The following is a 26,997-nucleotide window of genomic DNA, read 5'->3' as shown; positions in this document are numbered from 1 at the left end:
CAAAAATCCACAGGACGCAGGCACCCCGTTTACTGCTGCTATGTTTACAACAGCCTCGACTTGGGTACAACTTAATAGTCCTTGGAAGGAAAAAATGGTGAAAGAAAATTTGGTACTTAAGCACAACGGAATATTACTCAGCCCTGAAATCAATGAAATGAGGCCAGTTGCAGCAACTCAGGGGGACTTACGTATGGTCATTGAGAGTGAAATAAGTTAGACAGCAAGAGAAACTTATCATAAGATATCACTTATAAAGGGAATCTAAAAATCGCCAACCATGAACTGAATTACAAACCGAACACCATCACACATTTACAAAACACACTTATGGCTGCTTAAGGGGAAAAGTGTGGTGCGGTGATGCATAAACCAGGAGGTTGAAATTGGCACAGATACCGTTCCATACGCCAATAATGTAATCGCCAAGACATACTCATTGTTCAAGGAACTGGACTCAGCACACTCTATTCACAGAAAAAACATATATCTGACTACTAGAAACTAGAAAAGAATTTATTGATGTCTCTCTGTAAGTGACTCAGGTGGATGTACAGCACCAAGAAACACAACATTGCAAATCAGCTACACCCCATTATAAAAATTAATTATAAAAAAAGAAAGACAGTGAGAGAGAGAGGAATTCTTACAAAATTCAATCAGGGGCTGTGATGCAACTGGACTGACCACATCTACACTCACAGCTGAATGGGACGTAAGGCTGGACACCCTAACCCTAAACCCTAACCTTAACCCTAAACCCTAAACCCTAAACCCTAACCCTAACCCTAAACCCTAACCCTAAACCCGTACCCGTACCCGTAACCTAAACCTAAACCTAAACCTAAACCTAACCCTAACCCTAACCCTAACCCTAACTGAAAGCCAGCAGCATTTACAAATTAATTCCCATGGCCTCTGCATTGGTAACTCTGAGTTTTCTGTTTGCTTCCCTTTTCTGACTCTCTTCTCCATAAATGCACATTTCTTAACATAATGTCCTAGTGGAAGCAAAACAGACCTTCAATTTTTAGACCTCAATTTATAAAACACTTAGAGGTTCTTCGGGTTTTGCTTTTAAATTCAAGTACCACATAATTTTAAAATTGTACAAGTTCTAATTATTCAGTTCCAATACACCAAACACTGCAGAGGTCCCTCTCACCGGGAGCGCCACTGATTCCACAACAAAAGGGCAACAAGGTGCCCTCCTCCCTTCTCTTCTGCCAGGGTGACCACTATGTGTTTAAATCCACGCCCCCTGGCAAGTTTCTAAGGTGCAATTCTGACACCCTTCCCTTTCCCATCCCAGCAGGTGGCCAAGGGCCGGCCGGGGCTAGAGAAGTGCAGTAACCAGGGCTGGGCCAGCTGGCCAGAGTCGGGGTTGGCGGGGGGGGGGGGGGGGGGGGGGCGCGGGGCGGTCCCAGCAGGTGAAATCACCATGCAGGATAAATCCCTTGGACTTCCCATGGGCCAAGGGCGACTCTCTCAAGGCACCCGGCCCCTGTCAGGTTCTGCTTGCAGACATTGCGGGGGAGGGGCACTTGGCTGCTTAGGAAAACCGCGCACGAGTGAGCTTTACACCTGCAGATGTTCTGTAAAACAGGAGTGGGTAGGCTCGGGCTCGTCCTCAAAGCCTTTACTCCAAAGGCGAGCCCTTCCTGCTGCCGCCAGGTTAGGGAGCTCCGCGACTGTACCAAACAGCTCTGGTGTAATCGTCGTTCCTTCCTCCACCCACCCCCACCAACCCCTGTCCCCTTACCTGCGTTCGGTGACCCTCCGCTCCGCGCTCGGATGCCGCTGGGGTGCCAGGGACCCACGGGACGGGTCGTTCCCAGCCGCCGCGCGCTGCCTCCCTAGACCCCCGCCGGCTCGCGCGGCGCCGACGGCGAGGACCCCGAGGACGCCCCGAGGCAGGTGCGCTCTGGCCGGGACGCCCACTTCCGGGAGAGGCGCGCAGACCGCCGGCGCGCTCAGGTGAGCCGCAACCAATGCCGAGCAAGACCCGCCCCGCCGGCGCCGCGTCCGCGCGGCACAGCACGATCTCGGCACTCCGGGCACGGGCGCCGGGGGCTGGGCGTCTCCTCTCCTGCGAGCTCGAGAGAGGAAGCGGCGCCCCTGAGAGGCCGCTAGCGATGCCCCAGCGCGCGGGCCCCTGCGGCGCGGAGACCGCTCCAGGCTGGCCTCACCGACACCAACGCCGCCAGCAGGAGCGCTTGGCGGGACTCGGCAAACAACCCAATGTTTTAAATGGAAAAGGGGCTTGAAAAGACCCTTCTCCAGATAAGACATACAAATGGTCAACAAGCACATGAAGAGATGTTAATTATCATTAGTCATGATGAAATGCAAGTTAATACCATAATGCCATACCCCTCCAAACACTAGAAGTCCTATAATCAAGAAAACTAAAAATAACAAATGTTGGCAAAATTTTAGAGAAATTGATACAGAATTTCCCATAGGGAAAATGAATAAGTTCTGGAGGTGGATGCTGAGAATATTTGTACAACAACATAAATATAGTTAATGCCAGAGAACTGTATGCTCAAAATGATTTAAATGGTAAATGTTATGTTATGTGGGGTTTTTTTAACATAATTTACCCCTGCTTTACACCAGACCTCAGAGTCAAAGCTTCTCATCCATTTTCTCACTTTTACTTAACCTCCTAGGATCTTCACACTCCCATTTAGCAGATGAAGCTGAGCCTGAGAGGTTAAACTAAGTGACTTGCCCAAGGCTCACTCGGCCAAGTCTACACTGTTCAATGTTACTGTATTTACTGAGCACCTACTAGAGCACCTACTGAGCAATACCTCCAGCACCTGCTAGAGACATTGTGGGAGGACCAGGATGAACGGGGCCTGAAAGCAGAGTACAAAAAATGGGTAGATCCTGGGGCCCTGCTCTCAAACACTGAAGTTTCTTGGAGTGGAGGGGGTAGCCTGTGTCACACTTGTGGAGCCTTTTATTCCACCCCACCCCACCCCACCCCCACAGAGGAGGGAAGCAGCTGGCCTGATACTGAAGATTAGTTCAGCTGGGGAGGAGTCCTGGGGCTTTGAAGAAGGCATCTCCTGCCCCACTCCCCACATTGCCCCCTGGCGTCCGGTATGCGGGCACAAGCATCCCTGTGGCGGGGCAGGAGGCACGTCTCATGGCACCCCTCTCCTCCCGCCCTGCAGTGGTGACACTGTACCCATACACCCGCCAGAAGGACAACGACCTCTCCTTCTCGGAGGGCACCGTTATCTGCATCACCCGCCGCTACTCCGATGGCTGGTGTGAGGGCATCGGCTTAGAGGGGTGTGGATTCTTCCCCGGGAACTATGTGCAGCCCAGCTGCTGACAGCCTGGGCTCTCTGGGATGCTGACCCAAGCACCGCCTTGAGTGAGCCTCTTGAGTCCCACACCAAAGCCAGCTCCAGGCAAGACTGGACCAGTCCTGCATGCCTCCTGGGCTGTGAGCCGTGTCTGTTCCTTCCCCCCACTGCAGTGGGAAGGGGTCCTGGTAAAGACAGAGGAGGTACCGAGAGACCTGCTGGAGACAGGAAAGAACTGGAAGCCAAGGAGTTTGGTGACCTTATCCACAGGGGACCCTTACGCCACGCAAGACAGGGTCTCCAGCTGCAATTGCCAACTTTGAATAAAACTCTGATGACCTCCTGATGATTGCCCTGCAGGGCTAGCGGGCCAAGGGACTGAAAGGCAACCCACTTGTAAGGCTCCCGCTAACTGAGCCTCCTCTGCCTGCCCTAAGCAGCAGGATCTCCCATCTCCTCGGTGCTCATTGAGCCCTCCACACTAGACCCCTGTGCCCCTCTGCGAAGATGGGCTGCACCCTGCTCTTTTGCCTCTTGCCTGCTTTGTTATGTGTTCACTCTTGGTTCCCCAAGCTGGGCGCTCCTCCAAGAGTGGGGACCACCTCCCTCACTTAAGTGGGGCTCTCTGAGAGCAGAGATCACCTCACCCTCATCCCTCAGAGTGCAGAGTGAGAGATCTCACTCACCTCTGCCCCTTCACCTCCTTCACAGCTCTGAAACACCAAAAGAGGGAGGTGGGCCTTGGGTTTCCACTGGCTCTGCTTTAAAACATCATGGCTTTCTGTTCCATACGGGAGGAGGGGGACTCAGAGGGCCCAGTCAGTGGGGCGACTTTGGTTAAGTCCCTGGTTTCTTGCTGCATAGACGAGGCTGGGGTGCGAGGAGACATCTTCGGGCTCTGTGAGGTCCCTGGCTGGCCAGACCCGAGCCCCGGGACAGTGTGCTACCTCATTCCACCACCAGGAGGTGTCTGTTCCCTCTAGCTTTTTTTCCTGTGGGGATGCTGACAGGCTGGGTGGGGGGAGGGAGGCAAGGAGTGTAGTGTAGGGTTACAGTAGGTAAAGCAAGATCTAGGCCTGGGACGTCGGCAGAGAGCGCCACCTCTCTCCGCGGGGAGTCCGGTGCGGGGGAGGTGGGGAGGGGGGACATTTCGGGGCCTGGGTCCCCTGGACAGAAGACTGGGGGAAAGAGGTCATGAAGCCCAAGGCAACAGTTAACCGCAACGCGGCGGGAGATGTTCCTTCTCTACCCTGACAGGGAACCCCGTCCTCCCAGCTGGGAGGTCAAGGTTTTTGGAAACACGGCTGCCTGCTCAGATATGCGCGCCACCCGGGTGGGGCCAGACTCCGGAATTCGCTTGCCGTGGAACTGGGGGAGGCAGCCGAGCTGGGTTAACTGCACAGACGGGGACAGCTCCCAACTCCCTCCTCCACTCCCCAAATGGACCAACCTGGGATTCCGGGAAATCCCGGAGGGATATACCAAAACGAAAGGGAAAGGGAGTAATAAAACTAGCTTTCTCTTTCCCGACCCCCCACCGCCCCACCCCCTCCCCGCCCGGGTGCCCCCTGTAGGCCACGTCCTCAGCACGTCCTCAGCACCTGTTGCAGGTGGAGGCGCACTTCGGTGGAGGTTTCCCAGGGCACCACCCTGGCGTGGAAGGAGCTGGGCTCGGCCTTCTGCGCCTCCTGCATACGGCGGTGCATGGGGTAGCGGCGGTGCGGGAAGGCCACGTCGTCGCCTGCCAGCAGCCCCATGGGGCAGAAGTCGTTGGCGCCGTCGCTCACGTAGAAAAGGCGCTCGAAGTGCACGCCGTCGTGGGCCTGCTCGCGCAGGTAGTCGCTGAGCACCTGGTGCTTGCACATGCTGGCGGGGCAGCGAGCGCAGCTGTGCGCGTGGAAGGGCCGCAGCGCCAGCAGCCCCCAGGGGTCGGGCCCCGACGGGTTGCTGAAGATTCGGCGGAACAGGCCGTGGTGGCCGGCGGCGCGCAGCGCACTCTCCACGCCAAAGGTGTTGGCGTCTGAGATGAGAATAACCTCAAAGCAGGCGCCCTGCTTGGCCACAGACTGCAGCAGCTTTCCCATGCCGGGCCACAGGGGGATGGCCTCGTAGATGGCGCGCAGGTCCCGCGGCCGCACGCCCTACTCGCCCAGGTACTGCAAGACGCGCTGCATGTACTCGTTCTAGAAGCCCTCGCGCTAGGTGGCACGCAGGTTCTCAGGCAGCCGCTGGGCCGCCGCGGCGCGCGCACGATGGAGTCGTCGCCGTTTTTGTCCAGGATAGTCTCATCAACGTCGAAGGTCAGGAGCAAGCGCGGCGCGCCCGGCACAGCCATCCCGCTGTCCTCTACCAGCTTTGTCCTGAGCGATCAAATCCTTTTGTGGTCACCAAAAATAGTCCCTCAGAGGAAAGGGGGACAAGACCTCTGAGCTTCTCCTGCAGGGTGTGGAGCGGCGGCTGCAGAGGTCTGTCCCGGCTGAGTTTGCAGTGTAAAGACTGTGGAGAGGGCCTAGCTGAGGTATTTGGGCGCAGGATGGAGCAAGGGGTGCTTACAGGAATTGGAGGGGACGCTGTGTCTTATCCATCCCCGGATTTCTGGGCTCCGGCTCTCACGAGTCCCTCCAGTCCAGAGGGTCCGTGGATGATGTGCATCTGGGCCATTCCCTCCAGTTGTCCCCCATCCCCATGTTATGTATTTTTAACCACAATAAAAAATAAATGAATGAAGCACTGATGATACATGTTACAACACGGATAAACATGGAAAACATTCTAAGTCAAAGAAGTCATACTGAAAAGGCCACTCATATCACAATCATCTTGTGTGCTTTAAATCCATAGCAGTTTTGAAAATGAGGGGATGGGACTTCCCTGGTGGTCCAGTGGTTAAGACTCCGTGCTCCCAATGTAGGGCGCACAGGTTTGATCCTTGGTTGGAGAACTAAAATCCCGCGTACACAGCGTGGCCAAAAAATAAAATAAAATAAACGCCATTGGCCTGGTTTGGGTCATAGCATCGTCCTTGAATCCATCAGAGCACCCATAGGATGGAACATGGGATTGGCTAGATGTGGGTCATATGCCCATCTTCAAGGTGGGTGGAACGTAGTGTCAGCCCTCTGGAATTGTTTGGACTGGAAACAGGTAAGAAGTTCCCAAAGGAAAGCTGAGGTTCTGGACTTTGGTATGAGAACAGATGCTGGCTTGGGGAAAGCGGCACATTCCACATCACTGACAGCCCACTGCCCAGCTGTGGGGTCTGAAGGCCAAGGAAGGAAGGGGTTGATTTAGGGTCAGGGCTGCAGCCACCCATCCAGTGCCCTTGCTGTCCTCCCACGACAGCAAGAACCTCTTCCTCTTGCAAAAGGCACAGCCCTCATTGATGTCCCTGGTGGTGGGAGCCCAGGAGTCACACCTGCCCCCCAGCCACATTACTCACCCATCCCCCAAGAACAGTATTGCTCATGTATCCAGTCTCCTCCCTCCTTTACAAAGAGCAGAGACTAAATGCTATGGTGGTTAGGAAATTCTTGCTCAGTGAAGCAGTGGGAGGCTCAAGGATTATTCCGTATCATGGAATCCATAATTGGCAGCTTTCAGAGCCCACATGGGTGCACGTGGCTCTCCAAGACCATGCAGCCTCAGTGTGAAACTGTCCATTGGGTGGCCCAGTTGCTCCCGTATCTTTGACTCTTAATGAGTATGAATATCAAAAGTTTGTTACAGCTGGAAGCCCAGAGGATTGCAAGGCCATGGTCTGCTGTATGGTTGTTGTGTCAGGGACGCACTCAAATGTTTAGACAGTTATTACCTCTCTTGGCAGGCTATGAGCCTGTGAGGGGGAGGCCCTTTTCTCAACCACATGGATGTTAGTAACTGAAACATCCCGAAGGGCTGCTGTGCTGCCCAGGTAGCTTTTCAATTGCCCAGCAGCATGGTCAGCTCAGTAATTGGCCACAGAGGCTTGACAGGGACCAGACTGGCCTGAGCTGGAGGACCACAGATGACTGCCTGGATGGTCAGAGGTCAAGGGCTGTCCTGAGACTTGATGTCTATTGATGCCCACTCAGATGGGACAAAGGATGCCTGCAGTCCCAGGAGGGCCCCACCAGCCCTCAGGAGGCAGCACCTGGGGGCTTGTAGGTCGCTGCACCAAGTTCTGTATAAATTCATAACATGACCATGGAGTGACCTCGGCCAGGCCTGTGCTGGACCGGGGCTGCCCAGGCCAAGTGGGGCCAGCACTACTCTTTCCAGTTCAGATGGTAGGAGGAAACCCTGTGTACTTCTGAGGCCCTAACAACCGTTGACTGAGGTTGAGTTGGATTTGAAACAGTCAGTGACCAGAGCAGACATTTCATTCTTCTACTATCAGGTTCCAGGACGGGGGGTAGATAACCAGTGGTCCAGGTGAACCCCACACTCATGAGTGACCCAGGGCAAGTCCTGTCCATCCTAGAGGACTCAGAGGTGTGGGGTTAGGGGGGTCATGGGCCACTTATGCTTAACACTAACCCACTAACCCTAACGCCCAAATCTCTACCGTTAACTCCCTAACCCTAACCTCCTAATCTCTAAACCTAAACCCTAATACTCCTAACCCCCAGCCCCTAGATACTCGACCTTGACCTGTAAACTCCTAACCCTTACCCTGACCCTGACTCAGACCATCTAACCTAACCCTCTAACCCTGACCCTCTAGCCTGCCTCCTTTAACTCTAATCCTGCAAAACCTCATCCTCTTTTTTTTTTTTTTTAAATTTGGTTGCACCTGGTCTTAGTTGCAGCAGGCAGGCTCCTAAGTTGTGGCTCCAGGGCTCCTTAGTCGTGGCTCGTGGGTTCCTTAGTTGCAGCTTGCCAGCTCCTTAGTTGTGGCATGCGAACTCTTAGTTGCGGCATGAATGTGGGATCTAGGGCCCTGACCAGGGATCGGACCCAGGCCCCCTGCACTGGAAGCACGGAGTCCTATCCGCTGCGCCACCAGGGAAGCCCCTCGTCCTCTTAATGTACCCTCTAATTCTGTCCCTGAGCCTCTAACCCTGAGCCCTGAGCCTGAATTTCTATCCTTACTCCTGACCCTCTAACTCTGAACCTTACTCTACTCCCTAACCCTAACCTCTGAGCCTGACCATGATCCTACACCACCCTTAACCCTAATCCAAATATAGGCCCATATCAGAACAGACTAAAAATTTGAACCCTACTCCAATCCCTTTTCCCAGTGTAATCAGAACCATAATTTTCATTTTTGTCTGAAACCTAAGCCTGTTCAATTATGCCTTTTGTAAATGAACTCTAACATACAGTAAACTGAACAAAACCTTAATTCTTATACCCACACAACCCTACACTGTTGGTGGTTATATAGACAAACCTTTGCCTATACCTAACCCTAACCTCTAATTCCTAACCCTAGCTCTAACTTACACCCCAACCTCAACCCCAAACCTAACTCTAACCTCTAACCACTAACCCACCCAACACAGCCACCCCAAACCTCAGCCAATGCCTGCTCAACCCCAAACTATATTCCTAACTCTAAAACACAACCACATCCCCCGTGAGTCCTCATCCAGGCTCCTCCAGCCACAAGCCTACCCTGATCCTCACCATGAAGCTGGGCCCCATCCACCCTTGCACCCTATCAGGCCCAGAGCAAGTTGAAGAGGGTCTCACCTTCTTCTGAGCCCTGTGCACTCCGCCCCCGAGCCCCGCACCCACAGAGATGGCTCAGCCGCCTGGCTCCGCACCCCTTGCATATATCACCCAGCAGCATGGTGGGGTTTTGTTTTTGATTTTTTGCTAAGTTTTATTTTAATCCAAGGACTTTGCTTCATACAAAATGTCATTGTAGAAACAATAGCAGAATCCAAAGTTTGGCTGATAAATATTACTCAGGCAGCAAACTAGTCAATCACAGAATTTTTTTTTAAAGCAAGTCCCAGTTGTGTTGCATGGTTGGGACTTCTCTTTTGGTTTTTGTTTTTTTTAAACACTGTTCTTAAATATAAAGTTTTGCAACAAACCCTTGATTTATATCAAATATAATTAAAAATTAACAAATGAATACATTTTATCAAAAAGTACGAAGATATACATTTCATGCACATACTTGAATATATGTATATATGTATATATTTTACATGCACACATAACTTATTCAAACTACAGCCACTGCTTGACTGGTTCCAGATGCAGACAACTGGTTGATGCACTTCAAATTTGGCAACTCACTATGAGATTTTGGGGGAAACGTGACAGCTGAGAAGAGACAGTACAGAAACAAAACGCAGAGTCGGGAAAACAAGACAGTATATCCCCCGCTCTCTGTAATTTTCACCAATTCCAGTGTCTAGAAGAATCCAGACAAGCCAGCATGGCTCTGTGGGTCTGGAAAAGTGGATTCTCTGCCCAACATGGCCTGGGAAGCAGCTGTGGTTCTGCACAGAATGAATACATTCAAAATAATATGGGCTGGGGGACCAGAGACAAAACATCAGTACCAAAATACCATCCTTCTGCTTTGCAATAGGAGCCAGTGAAGACATGCACAGTCCGAGGTTCCGATTTTAATTATATCCTATTTGAGTAAAATACTCTGTTATTTTAAAGTTTCAGAGTGTTGTGCCTTCGAGTAAGGAAATTCTATAAAATGGTTTGGTCACAATCATGCTCAAACCCTAGAACAGGTGGCGGTCTTGTGTGTTTTATTTCTAATATTAAACGTGTGTCTTTTGTTGCATAGCCCTATGGGTTAATGGCATCCGCTCACGGGGACACACAGACACGCACACACACATCACACTCCAAGTTTCTTTAGGAGAATCATGGGGTAAAAGCCAATGGGAACACTCAAATGATCCAGCAAAGAGATCATCTCACATTTCAAAATATGGAGGACACACCAGAATCTACTCATCTAAATGCTCCTTTTGTTCACAAAACAAAGGGCCTCCCAGTGTTTTATGCACCACATCCTAACAGTGGTCTTTCTCTTTTGAACGTGGCCCTGAAGCTGGACTTCGTTCTGCTGCCTGCTTTCCCACCTCTTGTGCCAGAAAGAGTGGGGCTCAGGTACCCAGCTCAGCAGCTGCAGCTGAGCTGCTCCTTCCTCCGAGTTCCGGCCTCATTTCAGTTTGGTTCCCAGCTGCCCTCATCTGCTCAGACGCGGGCGCTCCTCCTGCCCCCACCCCATCCAACCTCCCCCACTTCCCACCAGCCTCTCCCCGATGAGTCTTCTGTGAAAAGAAATTTGCACAACTACAGAGATTGTGCCCTGCCTGTCAGGCACCCTGTCCCTGAGAATCGGGTGTAGAAAGACTGACCGGCCCACGCGGGCCATGCTACACGTGCCCTGCAGCCTCTACTGGTTCGAGGAAAAGGGGCAAACGGCCGCTTCATTCCAACAACGACGGACCTACTGGATGTTTTCTGCATGTTCTCCATTACATCCACTTTCTACTCAGTTGCTGTTTGGAATAGTTTCCACAAAGCCCACTCGCAGTTCACACAGGCCTCCCGTCCCGCCCCCGGGAGCCTGCGTGAGGCGCTGGGAGGTCAGGCACTTGGTCGAGAACAGCGGGAGCCGGGGGCAGGGGGGTCTGGTTGGCCGCCTGGACTGGACACAGAGCATCTCCTCGAGCAAGCCAACAACGCACATCCTGAAACGCTGAGATCCTCCTATAGGTTTGAGGTGTTACAGTCATGTTAACATTCCCTTCCCCGTTATTCTGGTTTTTTATTTTTATTTTTTGATCAAGTATATAGAGTCGACAAACGAGTGAAGGGTGTCGTGACTAAAAATCAAAACCAACAGCAAGAACGTGGTCCAGATTTGGTCCCTGTCAGGGCTGACTGTGTCTGGGAGAGGACAGAGCATCTGCGTGCGTTTCTAGTGCCTACTTCCCATTTTAGGTACGAAGGGCGCCACCGGACCGTTGGTGTGAGGAGGCTGACGAGACCTGCTCGGTTCACCATCGACTCTGTCCTGAGGTCTCGCCTGCTCCTCTGCACCACACGTTTGGATAAAGGACGATCCGCACGAGATGCAGACCTCCTGCAAAACGCTCCCAGCACACAGCCCGGACGCTGGGGCCTTCACCCAGTCCCGCCCAGCACACGCAGCCGCGTCCTGTGGAGGCTCTGAGCTGTGACACCCAGGGAGGCAGCGCGGGAGGGGCACAGAGGAAGCCACGTCCCTCTACAAACCGCTCCACCCAGCGTGAAGCAGGAGACACAGGGCCGAGGCTCTCCTCCCAGGGCCGCTGCCCCCGCCTCAGCGCCCGAGCGCCCCGGAGCCCAGCGCGGATGATAGAACTCATCACCTGGGACGCGCCCGCCGGTCGCGGTGCGGCTAGCACCAGTGGTCTTGGTCGGGGTGGTGGTAGCTGTGCCGCCCCCGGCCGCCCCCGCCGGAGCTGAGCCCCAGAGTGCAGTGGTAGCCGTTGGGCACCCGGCGGAGGGGGTGGGACTGGGAGGTCAGGGAGGACACGTAGGAAGTCCGGGAGGAGCGGCCCGAGTTGGTGGCCACGGCCTCCTCGAAGGTGAGCGTGTCCTCAGGCTGCGTGCGGGCAGCAGGCGCGCTGTCCAGACGCTGCCCCAGGTACGGGTCAGAGCCGATCCGAGAGCTGGGGGCCAGGGGCTGGCTGAGGGGGTCTCTCTGGAGCAGGGCGTTGTGTTCTGAAAGGCCACGGCTAAGCCGGCCGGGGGAAAAGGCAGGGACGCTGGTCTGAGCCCCAGCAAAGTGGACGGGCGAGGAGTTGGCCGTCTTATAGGTGATGCTGGGACGGGGGGTCAGCGGGGTCTGGGGCAGCTGCCTCCGCCCGCCGCGGCCAGGGGTGCTAGCACCAGATGTTGGCAGCAGGGGGCTCCCGTTCACTGAACCACTACCCTGCAGGAAACGGGAACACGGCAAACCCCAATCAAAGGACAGGGCGAACAGAGCACAGCACAGGGGAGAGCCACGGCGGGGGGCGGCCGGGGGGCAGCTGGGATGGACCCGGGGCGGCCCCAGGAGGGTGGGATGGCGGTCTGCGGATGGTGGTGACAGAAAGGGATAGGCACAGGGCCAGGGAACAGGAGACCACAGCCCAGCCCACCTCAGTCAGAAGGAAAGCGAAGAAGGGACTGGACAGCGGGAGGGCCAGGGCTCCGCCCGGCGGGACGGACAGGGCCAGGAAGCAAGGAGCGCAGGCTTGGGCCTAGGAACCAGGCTGGGAAGGGGCTCCCTCCCGGACCCCAGGGAGCAGGGACGAGGCAGGGTCCTGAGGCCCACGTACCTGTCTCGGGGGTCCTGGCTCCTGCCCAGCGGTTGGCGACGCGGGGTGACTGCTGAGGGGGGGCTGGGGCTGGGGCGGCTCACGGCCCCCGAAGCGGTCGCAGGAGTAGAAGCGCTGCTTCTCAGAGGAGGAGGAGGAGGGCTGCCTCCGCTCCTGCGACCGGCCCCGCTCCTGCCTGCGCTCCCGCCGGCAGCCTGCTGGCCCCTCCCCCGGGGGCGGCCCCGGCCCCGGCCCCGCGGCGCTGTTGGGTGCTGGCGGGGGGAGAAGAGAAGTCAGCACAGCCAAACCGGCGGCGAGACAGACCCCACCCCGGCCTGGCCCCCCAGGGCCAGCAGAGGGCCCCAGGGAAGAGCTGGGGGGCGCTCCTGCCTGGTCTCAGGCTCAGGGCTGGCTGTGGGGTTGTGGGGTGCAGAAAGGAAGAGGGTTCCCGTGTGCTCTTGAACCCCCAGCTCGAGCCACCGCCCCTCGAGAGACCCCTCGCACGCACCGCCATCTGTGTCTGCGGACAGGCTGGGCCCCTTCTCCAGGGACCTCGGCTTCCTGTCCCTGCGGCGATGGCAGCGGTGGTGATGGTGGGGGGCGGCCTGGCTGGCCGGAGCGCGGTCCAGGGCGGCGTTGCAGAGACGAGCCACGGGGGGGCGCTGGGGCGCCAGAGTGGAGATGGAGCGCTTCATGGGGCTGGCGTCTGGGGCCGGCTGCGGGCGGGGACACGGGTGGGCGCACGGCCTGAGAGTGGGGTCCAGGGAGGCCCAGGGCGGCGGGGAAGCCGCCATGACACGGGGGCTGGGCAGACCACAGGCCACGTCCCATCGGGAGGAATGGGCCTGGGACTCTATCCCGGAAGTTGGGGCATCTCCCCAGACAAGGCAGGCTGTGCCCCAGGGGGCTGGGGGTGGGGGGGAGCCCCACTGAGGGGCTGGGGTTCCGGGACCACCAAGCCCTTCCCTCTCCCTGGACTGCTCTTGCCCACGCGAGACCCACCGCTTCTTCAGAAGCCCTCTTTGCACAAAATGCTGTTTGTGTGCCTGTCTCTCCCAGGCCGGGCGGGGCCCAGGAGGCCTCTTGGCCTCAGCGTCCCTACAGGACAGGGAGGGTGCCAGGAAGAGGGAGGCTATGGGCCTGGCTGGAAGGATCCCGGGTGGGGCCCACAGCTGCCTCGGCGGCCACGGTGAGGCCACCGTGCCAGCCCTTCCGTCCATCCAGCACCGCGAGGCTGCTCGCCCAGGGCTGAAAGCACAACCCGTGGAAACGGGCTCACCCAGAGCCACTGCTGGGGCTCAAGCAGCGAGCAGGGAGAAGAGGCGCCAGCACGGCGCCGAAGGGAGGCGGCCAGGCCAGGAGGGCACCAGGCGCAGTGGGCAGAGACTCGGGAGTGAGGGGTTGGAAGAGGGATGCTGAACCCAAGGGCTCAGCCCGGGAAACAGTGCCGCAGCCCCTTGGCCAGGGGCTTCCTGCCAGGTGGTCAAGCGAGTCCCAGAGAAAGAACCTCCAGTGTCCAGAGAGAGAACAGGGTCACCCCCAGGGCCTCCGAGAGGACATGAGGGAAAAGGGTGGCTTGAGGAGGCCCTGTGTGTGATTTCTGGGGGAGTGAAGAGCTGGAGTGGGAGAGGCGTGTCCCAGAGACAGGGAAGGGCTGGGTCGGTGACACGGGGCCGTGGGGTGGAGGCCCTGGTGCCCCGACAGGCGGCCGAGCACCGTGGGCAGCGGGGACGCTTGCTGGCCTGGCCACACCTCTCGAGGCCAGCATCGTGTTCTGAGGGTCCCAAACAGGACTGGTGGTGCCCAGGCTACAGTGCCTTCAGGGAGGTTCCACCCCAGCAAAGCCCGCGTGTGGGACACAAGCTCCTCCACGCCAAGTCTCCTCACCCCCAACCTCCCTCCCACGACCCCAACCCTCCCAGACCACCCACCTGAGTCTCCGCTGCCAGGCGGGGCATGGAGGCAGCTCGGCCCTGGCTCTCCAGCCCGGGTTGGGGCTCCGCGTCAGGGCCTCTCAGGGCCATGCTCTGCATCTGGACATCCACAGCCTGGGGGGACAGCAGCCCCCCAGTCACACCCACCCCCATCCCACTCTCACTTTCTCCCCCATCCCAGCCTCCCCCCCATCCTGCTCTCACCCTCACCCTCCCACTCTCACCCGACCCCTAACTCGGCCCCCCAGCCCTGGGAGCCCTCACCGGTTTTCCTGTCTGCACCACCGGGATCTCCGTGGAGTGGCCACGCTCCAGGGGTGTCCTCACCTCGCAGGGCACCTCCTGGGTCCTCTGAGTGCCCCAGGAGACCGACTCCTTGATGCCACCCTCTTGGGTATGTCTGTGGAGGAGAGAGGATTGTCCTGTGGGCCTGGAGGTTCATGGGCCACAGAACCTGGCTCCCACCCGCCAGAAACCTCCACCCTGACCCTGTTCTGGGCTAGAAGGAGCCCAGAAGAAGGAGGCCCCTTGAGTGTGGCCACCCTCCAGTGCAGGGACAGCAATGGTCGTGCGCGCTCAGAGTTGACGGGCAGAGAGGGGACCCTAGTCTAGGGACATCTGGCCTAGACAGGGGCTCACACGTGTGGTGGGACGAGGCCACACACACGCACACGGCTGAGGCATCCAGCCTGCGCTGCCGCTCAGTCAGCCCTGATGGCCCACGGCTCCTCGCGACTCCCCTGACCCCAGCCACTGAGGCCTTCCTGCCCTGAGGTCTAGGCACAAGTGTCCCCTTTGGTGAGACCACTTTTGGAGGCCTTCCCCACCACACGCAACCTAACCGCCTGCCCTCTCCCTGTCAGTGTCTGTCTTTCTTATCGTGTCTCCCAAGTGGCACCAAAACAGCCCAGCATCTGCCTGGGTTTCTGCTCATTCTCCTGTACAATGAGGTATCACATACATTCCCCGTCACCCAGGTTGAGTGGCAACAATCACACTCTGAGCTCAGAGGTGAAGCCTGATGGCCTAGGCTGGCCACGCTGATGACCAGACCCACCAGCACTGGGCTTTCTGAGAACATCCTTCATCTTCTCAAGTTGCAAGCGTCTCCCCTGCACTGTGCTGTCTGGAGCTGCTCTAGCCTCAGGAAAGGCTGACCCTGAGAGGAAGCATGGCCAGGAGGATGGACGCTGGCCCCAAGGCCTGGTCACCTCTGAGGTCACACCATGCCGAGGCCGGGTGGGCACTTAACACCAGCCATCAGAAGGCTCAGTAAATGCCCCCACTGCCTGGCCCCGGTAGATTGGGCCCTCTCTCACATGCAACAAAAAGGGATGGTAACTGATTTGTGTAGAGATTATAACCACGGAAATAAGTGGCGTTCATTTTCCGGAACCGAAAGCCCGGCTCAGATCAGTCCACAAAGACACCCCCCCACCCCATCCCCTCCGACACACACATGGACACTCAGAATCCACTGTTTAACTTTAAATGCACAAATGGGGTCGTAGCCAGCATGGAGAAAGGAGAGTGTGGGAACACGGGGGCTCCCAGGGGCCGGGAGGCCTGCACGCACTCAAGAGTGCGGTTTTCGCACGGGAGCGTTACCAGTTGTGGCTTAGATTCTCCCAGTGTCCTGTGGCCTCTCCACCTCTGGACTTGTGCTGCCGCAGTGTCAACCCCTGTCCCATGAGCTCGGGCTAGGGAGGTGACTTGCTTTGGCCAATGGGGCACAAGCAGAGGCCTGAACGCCTGCACCCTGGCCTTCCCCTCGGGCTGTTCTCCGGCCTCTCCACACCGATGAGCCCAGACACAGGAGGTGACAATATGCTGTCCTGGGCCCACCGGCCCCACTGGAGCTGGCCGGGGCCCAGACCCAAAGCACAGCCAAAGCACTTAGGGCTGGCTCCCTAAGTATGGCAGTTTGTTACTCAGCAAAAGCTACCTGATTCACAGCCCATGACCCAAAATCAGGCTTCAAAAAGAGTGTCCAAAACATGCACAGGAGAGGAACAAACCAGGAGCCCTAGCCACGCTTGCTGCCTGGCCTTGTGGTTCTCCAGGACGGCAAGTGGGCGTGAGGCCCACCCTCAGCCCCTGCCGGTGAGACAGAGCGCACATTCCTGCTTTGGGCTCGACCAATGAGTTGCTTTGGCCAACGGGATGTTAGCAGATGTGGGGCGCCCCCCTGAGTGGGGGCGGTGGCTGAGAGGGTCCTGCCCTCCCGTGCAGCTCAGCCTGGCACCAGCTACCACCCCTCAGAGTGCCACGGCGATTGCTATTCTGGATCACTTGGTTTTGGGGTCGTTACCAAGAGTTACGTGATATGGAAAGACCTTGCCAATCTGTCTGCAAAACAGACATCAATATCAAAATGGAGATCTGAGAGGGAAAGTGTCTTAAAGGAAGATGAGAACACTAACAGGCCGTTAACAAAAAGCGGTGGGAAGCTGAGGTGGAAACAGATACCTTCTTAATGGTCTGCAGGCACCGAAGGCCAGCGAGGAAGCAGAGGGGAGCCCTCACCGGAGAGAGAAACAGGCTCCCACAGTGGGAGGCGTGGGCTGGAATAACAGACTGTCTAAATCAGGTGACCCCAGTGCCGTCAGAGCACCTGTCTACTGTTAGAGGAATCAGCCTCAGATGCACCACAGAACCAGCTCCGGCGGCAGACTGGACCAGCTGGACCCACGGCGAAGCATCTGGGTGGAGGTGGGTGTGGCTGGGTGGCGGTGAGACACGAGGGCTTCCTGTCCTGGAGCACTGCCCACGGGAGCTCCAGGGAGACCCCTGCCCTCCTCCCGCCAAGGTCCCACGCCCTGCCCGGTGGTACTCACACTGCCCCGCCATTGCTGAGGGAGGCCGAGCTCTTCTGCCGAAGGAAAACCCGGGCTCCGCGGAGCACGGCCGGCTGCGTCTGCTCCAGCGTGGCCTTCAGAGGGTGGAACAGGGACACGGGGCCCATCTGCAGAAGGGGCGCCAGGAGGAGGGTCTCTGAGGCCGGGGATGCCCCATGGACCCCAGGCACCGAGGTGCTCGGCCACCTATCCGGAACCCCCAGGGCAGGATGGGGATCCCTGGGCCTGTCCTTCGCCCATCAGAAGCCCCTTCCCAATCTGGCCTGTAAGTGACTTCAGGGCAGTCATTTCATTTCCTGGAGCCTCAGTTTCCCTTCCTACACAATTTGGGGACTGGATCTGATTACAAATGGCAAAAAGATTTCATCTCGTCATCAACTTGGATTGACCGACCAGTAGAGGCTGCCAGAGTCCCAGGTAGAGCAGAATTCGAGGAGATTTCAGGGCTGGGGTGTGGGCACCAGACACTTCGCACCCTGGGGGTGAATGTCCTGAGTGCTGGACACAGGACAACTTTATAGATGAGAGTCTACACACGGTCACCAAAGGTTTTGGCTGTGTGGTGAAGTCATCATCTTTGAACGATGACCTCTGGAAGAAAGTCCTCCAAACTATCCCAGCCAGAGGCATGAGTGGGACACATCATGACCCTGCGCAGTTGGTCTGAACCTCTTTGGGCCCCGCCTGTGTGCACCTCCCGCTAACGGAAGCACAGGCTATATGAGGTTTCTGACTCTGTGGGCCAGAGAGGCGGCCGCAAGAAACTCTCATCTTCCTTTTCCCGCTGCACTTTCTTCAAGAAGGGGCTGGGTCCCCTCTGCTACCAAACAATAGAAGGTGGCAGAGTCTCGGGGTTACTTCCTGGAACTCCTGGAACCTGGTACCTGGGACAGGCCTCCAGGAGCTTGGTGAATCTGGTCTCTGGTGGTTTTGTTCTGTTTGTAGAAGTCGAATATCATCAGAGCTGCGTACACTTTCCCCACTGTCATCTCATCGGCTGGAGAGCACGGCAGGCAAGGGAGGGAACACAAGAGAAAGGGGACATGTGGGGTGGGCTGGGGTGAGGAGCCAGCACCCACCACGAGGACTCCTGGACCCGCGAGCGGGACCGTGGGGCTTGGCCCGTCTGGAGCTGCACTGACTCTCCCCCAGGCCCCGCTGTGCTCCACCCAACACAGCACAGCTCAGTCTAACCCCAGACACCTCATCCTTCTGCCAGCCCCAACTGTAGGCGTCTCCCTACCTTTTCTCTGGATTTTCTGAAGGGAATTCCCCACACTAGGAGTGTGGGTGACTCTGCCCAACGGAATACGGCCCAGACATCTCCTCCCACAGTCCCTGGCTCTCACCTTGGAGACTAGTGCTCTGGGCTATCAAGGACGTGAGCCCTCCTCTCCAAGGTGACTCAACAACTGCCCTCACCCAGGACTCCCTGCTCTGCCTCTGGGTGCGACAAAAGAGGGGTGGGCAGGGGGAGTTTCTCACCCTACTTACGTTTATGGGGTGGCACCAGTAAATCCAGGGTCTTCTGGGGCAGATTGGCCCACACAGAGGAAATCTCCTTCCTCAACTCTGCGTCACACTGATGCTGCTTTGTGCCAGCTAGGGCAGGATAAGGGTGGGAAGGGAGGAGAGATGTTAGGAGCCATCCCACAGCCCCCTTGGGGGAACAGGCAGAGCTGGGGTGGGCGGGGAGAGACCCCATGCTGGAGGAAAGGTGCAGGGGGGAGAAACACTGCCTTGGAGGCTGGTCAGAGAGCTCCCGCCAGAACCTGTCTAAAGAGGTGTGGGAGCTGAGCCGCCCAGTGGCGAGGGTGCGAGGGCGTGTAGGCGTGGGTGGCGATGGGATTCGGAAGGGACACCGCGGTGTTCCAGCCATTCATCAATCATTCCATAAAAGTTACTGAGCGCCCACCGAACACCAGGTGTTGTTCTAGGTGATGGAACAAAATCAAAAGAAACTGCCCTTGTGGAGTTACATGATTTTAATCTACAATGAAGTAGCAGTAAGTTAGAAGTCCAGTACGTTGGATACAGGAAAACCCAAGAGGGGAGGGACAGGAGCTATGAGGAGGGCTGCAGTTTGGACAGAACGGTCGGGAAAGGGCTCACGGGACCCTGAAAGGGGCCAGGGAGCCAGGAGGGCGAGGCTGGAGCAGAGGGAGAGGACATGCCGGTGGGGGCCGCTGAGACAGGAAGCAGCAGAGGGGCCAAGCAGAGGAATAAAGTACTCTGATCCATCTCTTTTTAAACATCATGTTTATTAAAGTGTGATTTACGTACATAAACATTCACCTTGTTAGTTCTCCCGCCCTGTGAACTTTGGCAAATGCATATGACCGTGGAGCCACCATCACAATCCAGGCAGGACCACGGTACCCCTGCCAAGCTCCCTCCGTACCCTTTGTGGTCCACCCCTTCGCCCTCTCCCAGGGCCCTGGCATCAACGATGTGTTTTCTGTCTCAACTGTTTCAGCTTCTCAGAATGTCATACAAATGGCTTCACACAACATGCTACCGAGTCTGACTTTTCACCGAGCGCGATGCATCTGAGCCCCACCCACGTCAAGCATACGGGCAGCCTGTTTCTCTGCTGCTGAGTGAGAACCGTCTCACTGCACAGACACACCACAGTTTGATTATCCGTCACCATTTGGCTAATGGTTGAGTTGTTTACCGTTTGGCGCGATTATGAATACAGCCACAAACTTTAGCATATAGGTTTTTGTGTGCGTGTATACTTTCATGTCATCTCCCTTAGGAGTGGGATGCCTGGGCCACACGATAAAGAACGGTGAAACTGTTTTCCAAAGCGGCTGTACCACTGTATCCACACTAGGAACACGAGAATTCGAGTTTTCTGCATTCTCATCAGTACTTAAATATTGTCATTTTTCAAATGGCTAAAATACTTTATTCTTTTTGCAAAATTGTTTTTGTTACTCAAGTTTGTGTGCTTTTCTACGTATATTTTAGAATCAGTTTATAAATTTCAACCCAGAAAGCCTGTTGGGATTTTGATTGGCGTAACACTGATTCTATTGATCAATATGAGGAGAACTAACAATATTGAGTCTTCCAATGCATGAACATGATATAGTGCTTGGTTTATTTATTAAAGATTCCTTTGGTCAATATTCTGAAATTTGCAGCATACACTCTAGCATATATATTTTTAGAGTTAGCCAGTTATTTGATGTTTTTGGTGCAATTTTAATGGAACTTTTTCAATTTCAATTGTTAATTGCTAATCTATAGAAATACATTTGCTTTTCATACACTGACCTTGCTATACTCAGGTATTAGTTTTAGTAACTTCTTCTTACAGCTTTAAACAACAGAAATATATTGTCTCAGTTCTGGAGGCCAGAAGCTCAAAATCAAGGTATCGACAAGGCTGTGATCCCTTGAAAGGCTCTAATGAAGAACGCTTCTTGTCTCTTCCTAGCTTCTGGTGGTTCCCAGCAATCCTTGGTATTCCTAGGCTTGTAGATGCTTTGGTTTTATTAACTTTTTATTTGATTCTTTAAGATTTTCTGTATAGATAATCATGTCAATCATGAATAGAGACAATTTTATTTCTTTCTAATTGGTACACCTCATTTCTTTTTCTTGACTTGTTACAATGGCTAGACCCTCAAGTATGATATTGAACAAAAATGGTGACAGGAGACATCCTTGCCTTGTTACTGATCTTAGGGGGAAAGGAGCCAGGCTTTCTTTGTTAAGCATGTCATTAGCTGTAGGTTTATCATAGATATCCTTGATCAGATTGAGGAAGTTTGCTTTAATTTCTAGTTTATATAGAATTTATATATCATAAATGGATGTTGAATTTTGTCAAAGCTTTTTCTGCAACCATTGAGATAATCATATAGTTTTTCCTCCTTGATATATTACATTATATTGATTGATTCTTAAACTTGAACCCACCTGGCATTTTTCATTCCTGGGATAAACCCTACTTGAATCACCATGTTCAGTTTGCTAAAGTTGTGTTGAAAATTTTATTGTTTGTATTCATGAGGAATGTTGGTCTGTAATTTTTTTGCTTGTAATGTCTCTGTCTAGTTTTGGTATCAGAGTAATGCTGGCCTCATAAAATAAATTGGGAAATACCTTCTCTTTTTCTACTGTCTAGAGGACTTTGTATAGAATTATTTCCTCCTTAAACGTTTGGTTGACTTCATCGGTGAAACAAATTGGGCCCACGATTTTCTTTGTTGGAAGATTTTTAACTATGAATTTAATTTATTTAATATATACAGTATTACTAAGGTTATCTATTTCCTTTTTTTTTTTTCAGGTTACCTATTTTTGAATGAGCCTCATAGTTTGTGTCAAGGAATTTTTCCATTTCATTTAAGTTACTGAAGTTATTGACATAAAGTTGTTTATAAAATTTCCTTGTTATCCATTTAACGTCAGCAGGATCTACAGTGATATTCCCTCTTTTGTTCCTTAGATTGGTTATTTTTATCTATTTTTCGTGATCAGGCTAGCTAGAGGTTTAATAATTTTACTGGTTTGATTTTTAACATGATCATTCTAGCTGTTGTGTTGAAGGTAGACTGAAAGAGGCAAGGGCAGAAGCAGACCAGTTAGAAGGTTACCGCAACAATCCAGTCAAGAAGAACAGGAGTGACTTGGACCAGGAGGTGGCAGTAGGAAAGGTTAGACAAGTGATCATATTCTGAGTGTATTTTGAAGGTGGAGTCAGAAGATATTATAAGGGTTCAGATATGGATCAGAAGTAGGGTAAGAAAAAAAAGTAGGAGATAAAAATGACTGCAAAAGTTTTGGCTTGAGCAACTCTAACAGCAGTTCCCACTGATGGAGACAGGGAGGAATCTGGGGAGTATCTGGAACTCAAGGGTCAGCACGTGAACTCTGGATGCTCAATGGGCCTCCAAGTACAGACGGTGAATAATTTGTGGGGTATATAAGCCTGGGGTGTAGGAGCAGGCCTGGACTGAAAATACAAAATTGGAATTCACAACATTGATAGCCATGGGAAAAGGTGAGAATGTATGCCTGAGGCACACGGTGACCTTCAGAGGTTGGGAGAAGCCAGAAAAAGAGACACAAGGGGTTTCACACAGAAGGGAGTGAAAACTGCGGAAAGGCTGTGGACAGGTCCATAAGGCAAGGGCTGAGAATGGGAGGTCCCTGCGGAGCTTGACAAGAGCAGTTCCAGCAAAGCTTTGCACTGTGAAAGATGGACTGCAGACTAGGAAAGGAGAAATCAGAGACAATGCAGACCTGTGTCTCCTGTTGCTAAGAAGGAAAGAAGAAAAAGAGAGAAGTCGATGGAGGGGGAAGAGAAAAACTTTCTAAAAATAGGAAAAATAACAGCACATTTACATATTGATAGAAATAATCCAGCAGAGAGAGAAAGTTCACAGGGCAAGAAATAGAATACAGAATTTCTGTCATGACATCCTTGGGTAGATGATGAAAACAGGGCAGAGTGTGCAAGCGGGAGGACTGGCCTCTGCTCATCCGTTACACAAGAAAGGGCGAAGCTCAAGGGCACGGATGCAGGGAGGAAGGCAATGTGGAGGGAGGGCCCCTCTGGTGACTCATTTTGTCTGTGAAGGAGAAGCTGTCATCACATGCAGTGGGGAGGGGAGGACAAGCGGGAGGTTCATTTCCTCCTTGATTTGCCTCAGGCTGTGTAGTTCTATCAGTAACTCCGGAGAGGGCCTGATGGGGGAAGTGGGCTCACTATGGGGAAGGGGCAGACTATTCACCCCATAAGGGGTACTGGCTCATGTGACGCTGGCTCCAACACTGCAGAACTCTGGGAAATCTGGAGTCATTCAATTTCACTCCACCTCAGCTCCTCACGTGAAAATGGGATCATTGCAGCACTAACGTGCAGGATGGCTTCAGGGGACAAGGTCGGTCTGACAGAGGTGCCAGGGGCAGTCGTTCTCCATCCAGTCCAGACAGGCCCCTCCTCCCGCCCCTGCACAGCTGCCTGGGGTGGCTCTCGGGGGCGGTCACACAGCCCTGGCTTCCTGCCCTCCCTCAAGGCTGGCTTGCTCACCTGGAGCCAGCTTGATCTCCAGTGCAGTCCGGATGAGGGCCATCAGCGTGGACGTGAAGTGGACGGTCATGTCCTCGTTGGAGATGGGCATGTTCATACGAACCAGGCGCTGGGGACAAGGGGGACAGGTCAGCGCCAGGCCTCCCAGGGTCCCCCCGCCACAGGGCTACACAGTGCTCGAGGGCCCTGGAGGCTGGGCTTGGCCTCCCAGAGGTGTTCCCTGCAGGTGCCCAGGACCAAGAGAGGCTGGATGGATGGGAGTTTTGCCAGCATTCACACTACCCCTGGACCCCCACCCTCATCTGAGCTGAGGGTTCCCTGGGCTACAGAAAAGTAGAGGTCCACGTACATCTTGTACAACGGGGCCAGGCCATAAGCCTGGATCCCTCTGAAAAAACAGGCATGTCTCAGCCAGAGGGGCACTTGTCCACTGCCCATGATAGAACAAGTGTGTGGCGTAGGCTAAAGAGGGGTCTGGGCTGCAGGACCCCTGAGGCAGCCCACAGACAGGCGCATTGGACGAGGGGTGGGGCAGCCAAGACCACAGGCTCGGAGGTCAGTTCCCAGTGAGGAGACCCGCAGCCCCGGGAAGGCCTCTGCCTCTCACCACCCAGCTAGGGGGCCAGGAACAGATGCTTGATACCCCCAGCCCAAGGCAGCAAGGGAAGCCTTAGAGACCAGCTCCTTCCAGGGGCAAGGACCCAAACAGATGTGACTGCACAGGGCCTCGGGCTCAGCCAGCTGCATGGGGACCCAGGGCCATCCCACAGGAAGACAAGTGCTCAGACCAGACTGGGGGCCCTGCAAGCTTGCTCCCTGTTTCCCCATCAGTTGAACAGCCCCCTTTCCTCTCTTCCATTTTCCAGGACAGAAGAGCTAGAGACAGGTGTGCCCCTGAGGCTCAGAGAACTTATGCCATCTCCAGGAGGAAAAGGGTCTCAGGCGTGTCTGGAACGTCCTGAGCAGCGGGGGGCCACCTCGCCTGCCAAGTAGAGCCCTCAGGGCACCGTGAGCCCCCTGTCCTCTCCCATCCAGTATGGGAGCTAGAGGTGGGGGCACAGGGCCCCTCCCCGGGGTCTGCCTGCCCTCTGCCAAGCCTGCACCCTGTGACAGGGCAGCCTCTCTGTCCCTTCTCTGCCCCCAGGCCCGCCCCCAGCATCCTGGCACCAAATCCAGTCTTCAGCCTGATGGAGGGTAGGTGGCTAGAGACACGAGCCCAGACTCCATCCCCTAATGCTGGCAAAGCCCCACTTGGCACCTCCAGTCATGGTCCTAGGACCTTGCTGGTCACCTGTGTGACACACACGGCTTCCCAGAGCACGGTGTCCCTGCAGACCAGCACCGATGGCAGTGGGAGAGGCAGAAGGGTTCCGCGCCAGGGGAGTCAGGGAGTCAGGGGCCAGCGGGAAGGAGGGGCAAGCAGGTGTTTTCCAAGAGAGGAGAGCTCCGTCCGGGGCACCTTTACCAGAGCCCCTTCTGCCTGCCCAGGCCCTGGATAGCCAGGAATCTCAGGGAGCAGCAGAGGGGCAAGACCAGGGCAAACAGACAGGAGTCTCTGCCTGGGCCTAGACCCTCTTGGACATGGCACTCTCTGCATCTCCTGGACCCTCCCCAGCTCACCAAGCCCATCCACTCCCACCCACCACGAGGCCTCACCTGGTCTCTTCACTGCCAGAACCTTGGAGTTGGCCAGCACACCTGGGGAAGAACTCCAAAGGCTACCCCGTCACGGCCCTGGCTGCCCACCCTGGCCCCAGGTGTCAGTGTGGACACAGCTCTCCTTCTTGGGGACAAAGCTACAGCCTTTCATGCAGGGCCTCCAGGCAGGCTTGACTCGCATGCCGGGCAGGGGACGACCGAGGAGGACACTAGAGGCGTCTGCATATGGCCTGGAGGAGCCACTTAGCTCCCAGAGGCTGTGCTGAGCCAGGGGATAGATGCAAGCCCAGAATCGGAGCACAGAGACAGACAGCGTGGACAGAATCAGAAAGATGGAAGCTCTGGTGGGAAGCCTGCTCAGAGAGGGAGACAGCAGTCAGGCCCCAGACACACGCTGGCTGAGTCTCGGGAGAACTGAGGGCTGCAGGAGGGCTCTTGAGAGGGTGGAGCGCTGGAGGGATGGAAGGTGCCTACTCACCAAGGGGGTGATGGAGGATGCAGGGGCAGGTGGGAGCAGGCTTGGGGGTGGGGCCATGTGGCCTGCTTGCCTACCCGGGAGGGAGGCCTGGCGGTGTCCTCAGTTTACCCCCCTCCTTGCAGCTCAGCCCGCTGGGCCCTCAGCAGCAGGGTGGGAGGGACATGGGACCACCCAGGCCCCAGAGGCTGTTCTCACCCCGCAGGGTCCTCTAGAGCCCCAGGAATGAAGGCAGGATGCCTCTCTCCAGCACCCTTCCTTCTTAAGGCTCCATGAACCCACGAAGCCCTAGAGACAACACTCCCTCCCCAGCCCGGGAAGTTCTGCACATGCGGAGCTGGGGGTGGGCTCCTCAGGTACACCCTGCAGAGGCCTTGCAGGCCGCTGCTCCCCCAGGGTCAGACCCTCAGGGCTACACAACTCCACCCACATCAGGGGCTTAGGGGACAGAGGAGCAGAGGGTGGTCCTGAGCTCAGAACAAAAACAGGCTCCGTCAAAAAAGCTGGTCTGTCCCCTCCTTTCTAGGGAAGAGAAGGGAAGGAGAAAGGGCAGATGGTGGGCTCCAGCTCCATCTTCCGGAGCCCCCCCGGGGCTCTCAGAGGGGCAGCCCTGGGGGACAAGGGGCCAGCGCAGAGACACCTCGTGGTGTCTGCTTCCCTCTGTTTGGGAAGGAAGCAGAGATGGTCGGGGCAGAGAAAAGAAAGAAACAGTGAGACAGCACAGCAGCAGACAAACAGATGGACAAGCCCCAGAAGAGACACGGGAGCGCGGCCCCGGCACAGACAGCCTGCGGGGTGTGGGCGTGGGGTCTACCTTGTATGCAACTCGAGCCGGGCATTTCTTCCCCAGCCCCAGGGGCGGGGACATGTGTTTCAGCATCTCAAACATATCATTGTAACTGATCCGCCCACTGGAGGCCCGGCCCACAGGACAGAGGCAGAGTGGGGTCCACGGGAGGGAAGCGGGAGGAAGCAGACAAGAAAACAGACCCAGTTAACCAGCGCCGGATTAAATGCCAAAAGTCAAAACAGGTAAAATGAGGGATTTCTCTGCTGGGCTCGATCCCCTCCTTGCCCCCAGCCTCACCTCCGCACTCTGGTCCCACGCAGGGAGCAGGCAGGGGGGCATCTGAGCTAATGAACATGGAGGGAATGACAGGCTGCATCGGGGCGGCTTTGGGTTGTCAACTCTGATTTTATACTTTCAGAAGCCACGGATAATGCCAAATTGGAAAAGAGCTGTTTCACCATGCCAGGGCAGCTGGTCGAGTTAAGTGACCAACAAGGCCGGCTGGAGATCCACAGCAGAAACATCAGCTTGCCTTCATGCTCAATTTGCTTCCAAGTTAGCCAAGAGGCTTAGAAAGTGGAGAGAAGTCTACAGCAGGCCAGAAAACTAGAGCGAGAGCCACGCTGCTCGGCAGAGGCCCCGAGGC

At 55.4% G+C, this 26,997-nt stretch overlaps 1 protein-coding gene and 1 pseudogene across 1 annotated transcript in view; both read right to left on the bottom strand.

Annotated features, from left to right (window-relative positions):
• Positions 1–4,909: 4,909 nt before the first annotated feature.
• Positions 4,910–5,661, bottom strand: LOC103017452 (phosphoethanolamine/phosphocholine phosphatase-like; annotated as a pseudogene).
• Positions 5,662–10,545: 4,884 nt separating this feature from the next.
• Positions 10,546–26,997, bottom strand: part of CACNA1B (calcium voltage-gated channel subunit alpha1 B) — a 186,297-nt gene continuing 169,845 nt past the window's right edge. The window contains exons 37-46 of the mRNA XM_057548592.1: positions 26,376–26,472; positions 23,428–23,536; positions 18,870–18,977; positions 18,260–18,372; positions 17,355–17,482; positions 14,782–14,917; positions 14,515–14,631; positions 13,092–13,299; positions 12,605–12,855; positions 10,546–12,216 (exon numbers count right to left, since the gene is read on the bottom strand). Of these exons, the coding sequence (XP_057404575.1) occupies positions 11,680–12,216; positions 12,605–12,855; positions 13,092–13,299; positions 14,515–14,631; positions 14,782–14,917; positions 17,355–17,482; positions 18,260–18,372; positions 18,870–18,977; positions 23,428–23,536; positions 26,376–26,472 (1,804 nt within the window). The 3' untranslated portion in view covers positions 10,546–11,679. The remainder of the gene's footprint in view (positions 12,217–12,604; positions 12,856–13,091; positions 13,300–14,514; positions 14,632–14,781; positions 14,918–17,354; positions 17,483–18,259; positions 18,373–18,869; positions 18,978–23,427; positions 23,537–26,375; positions 26,473–26,997) is intronic.

Source organism: Balaenoptera acutorostrata, chromosome 6 (genome assembly GCF_949987535.1).
Source record: "Balaenoptera acutorostrata chromosome 6, mBalAcu1.1, whole genome shotgun sequence".
In the NCBI taxonomy this organism is placed as follows: domain Eukaryota; kingdom Metazoa; phylum Chordata; class Mammalia; order Artiodactyla; family Balaenopteridae; genus Balaenoptera; species Balaenoptera acutorostrata.
The sequence above is the reverse complement of the archived record's forward strand: the minus strand, read 5'-3'. Positions and strand labels throughout refer to the sequence as shown.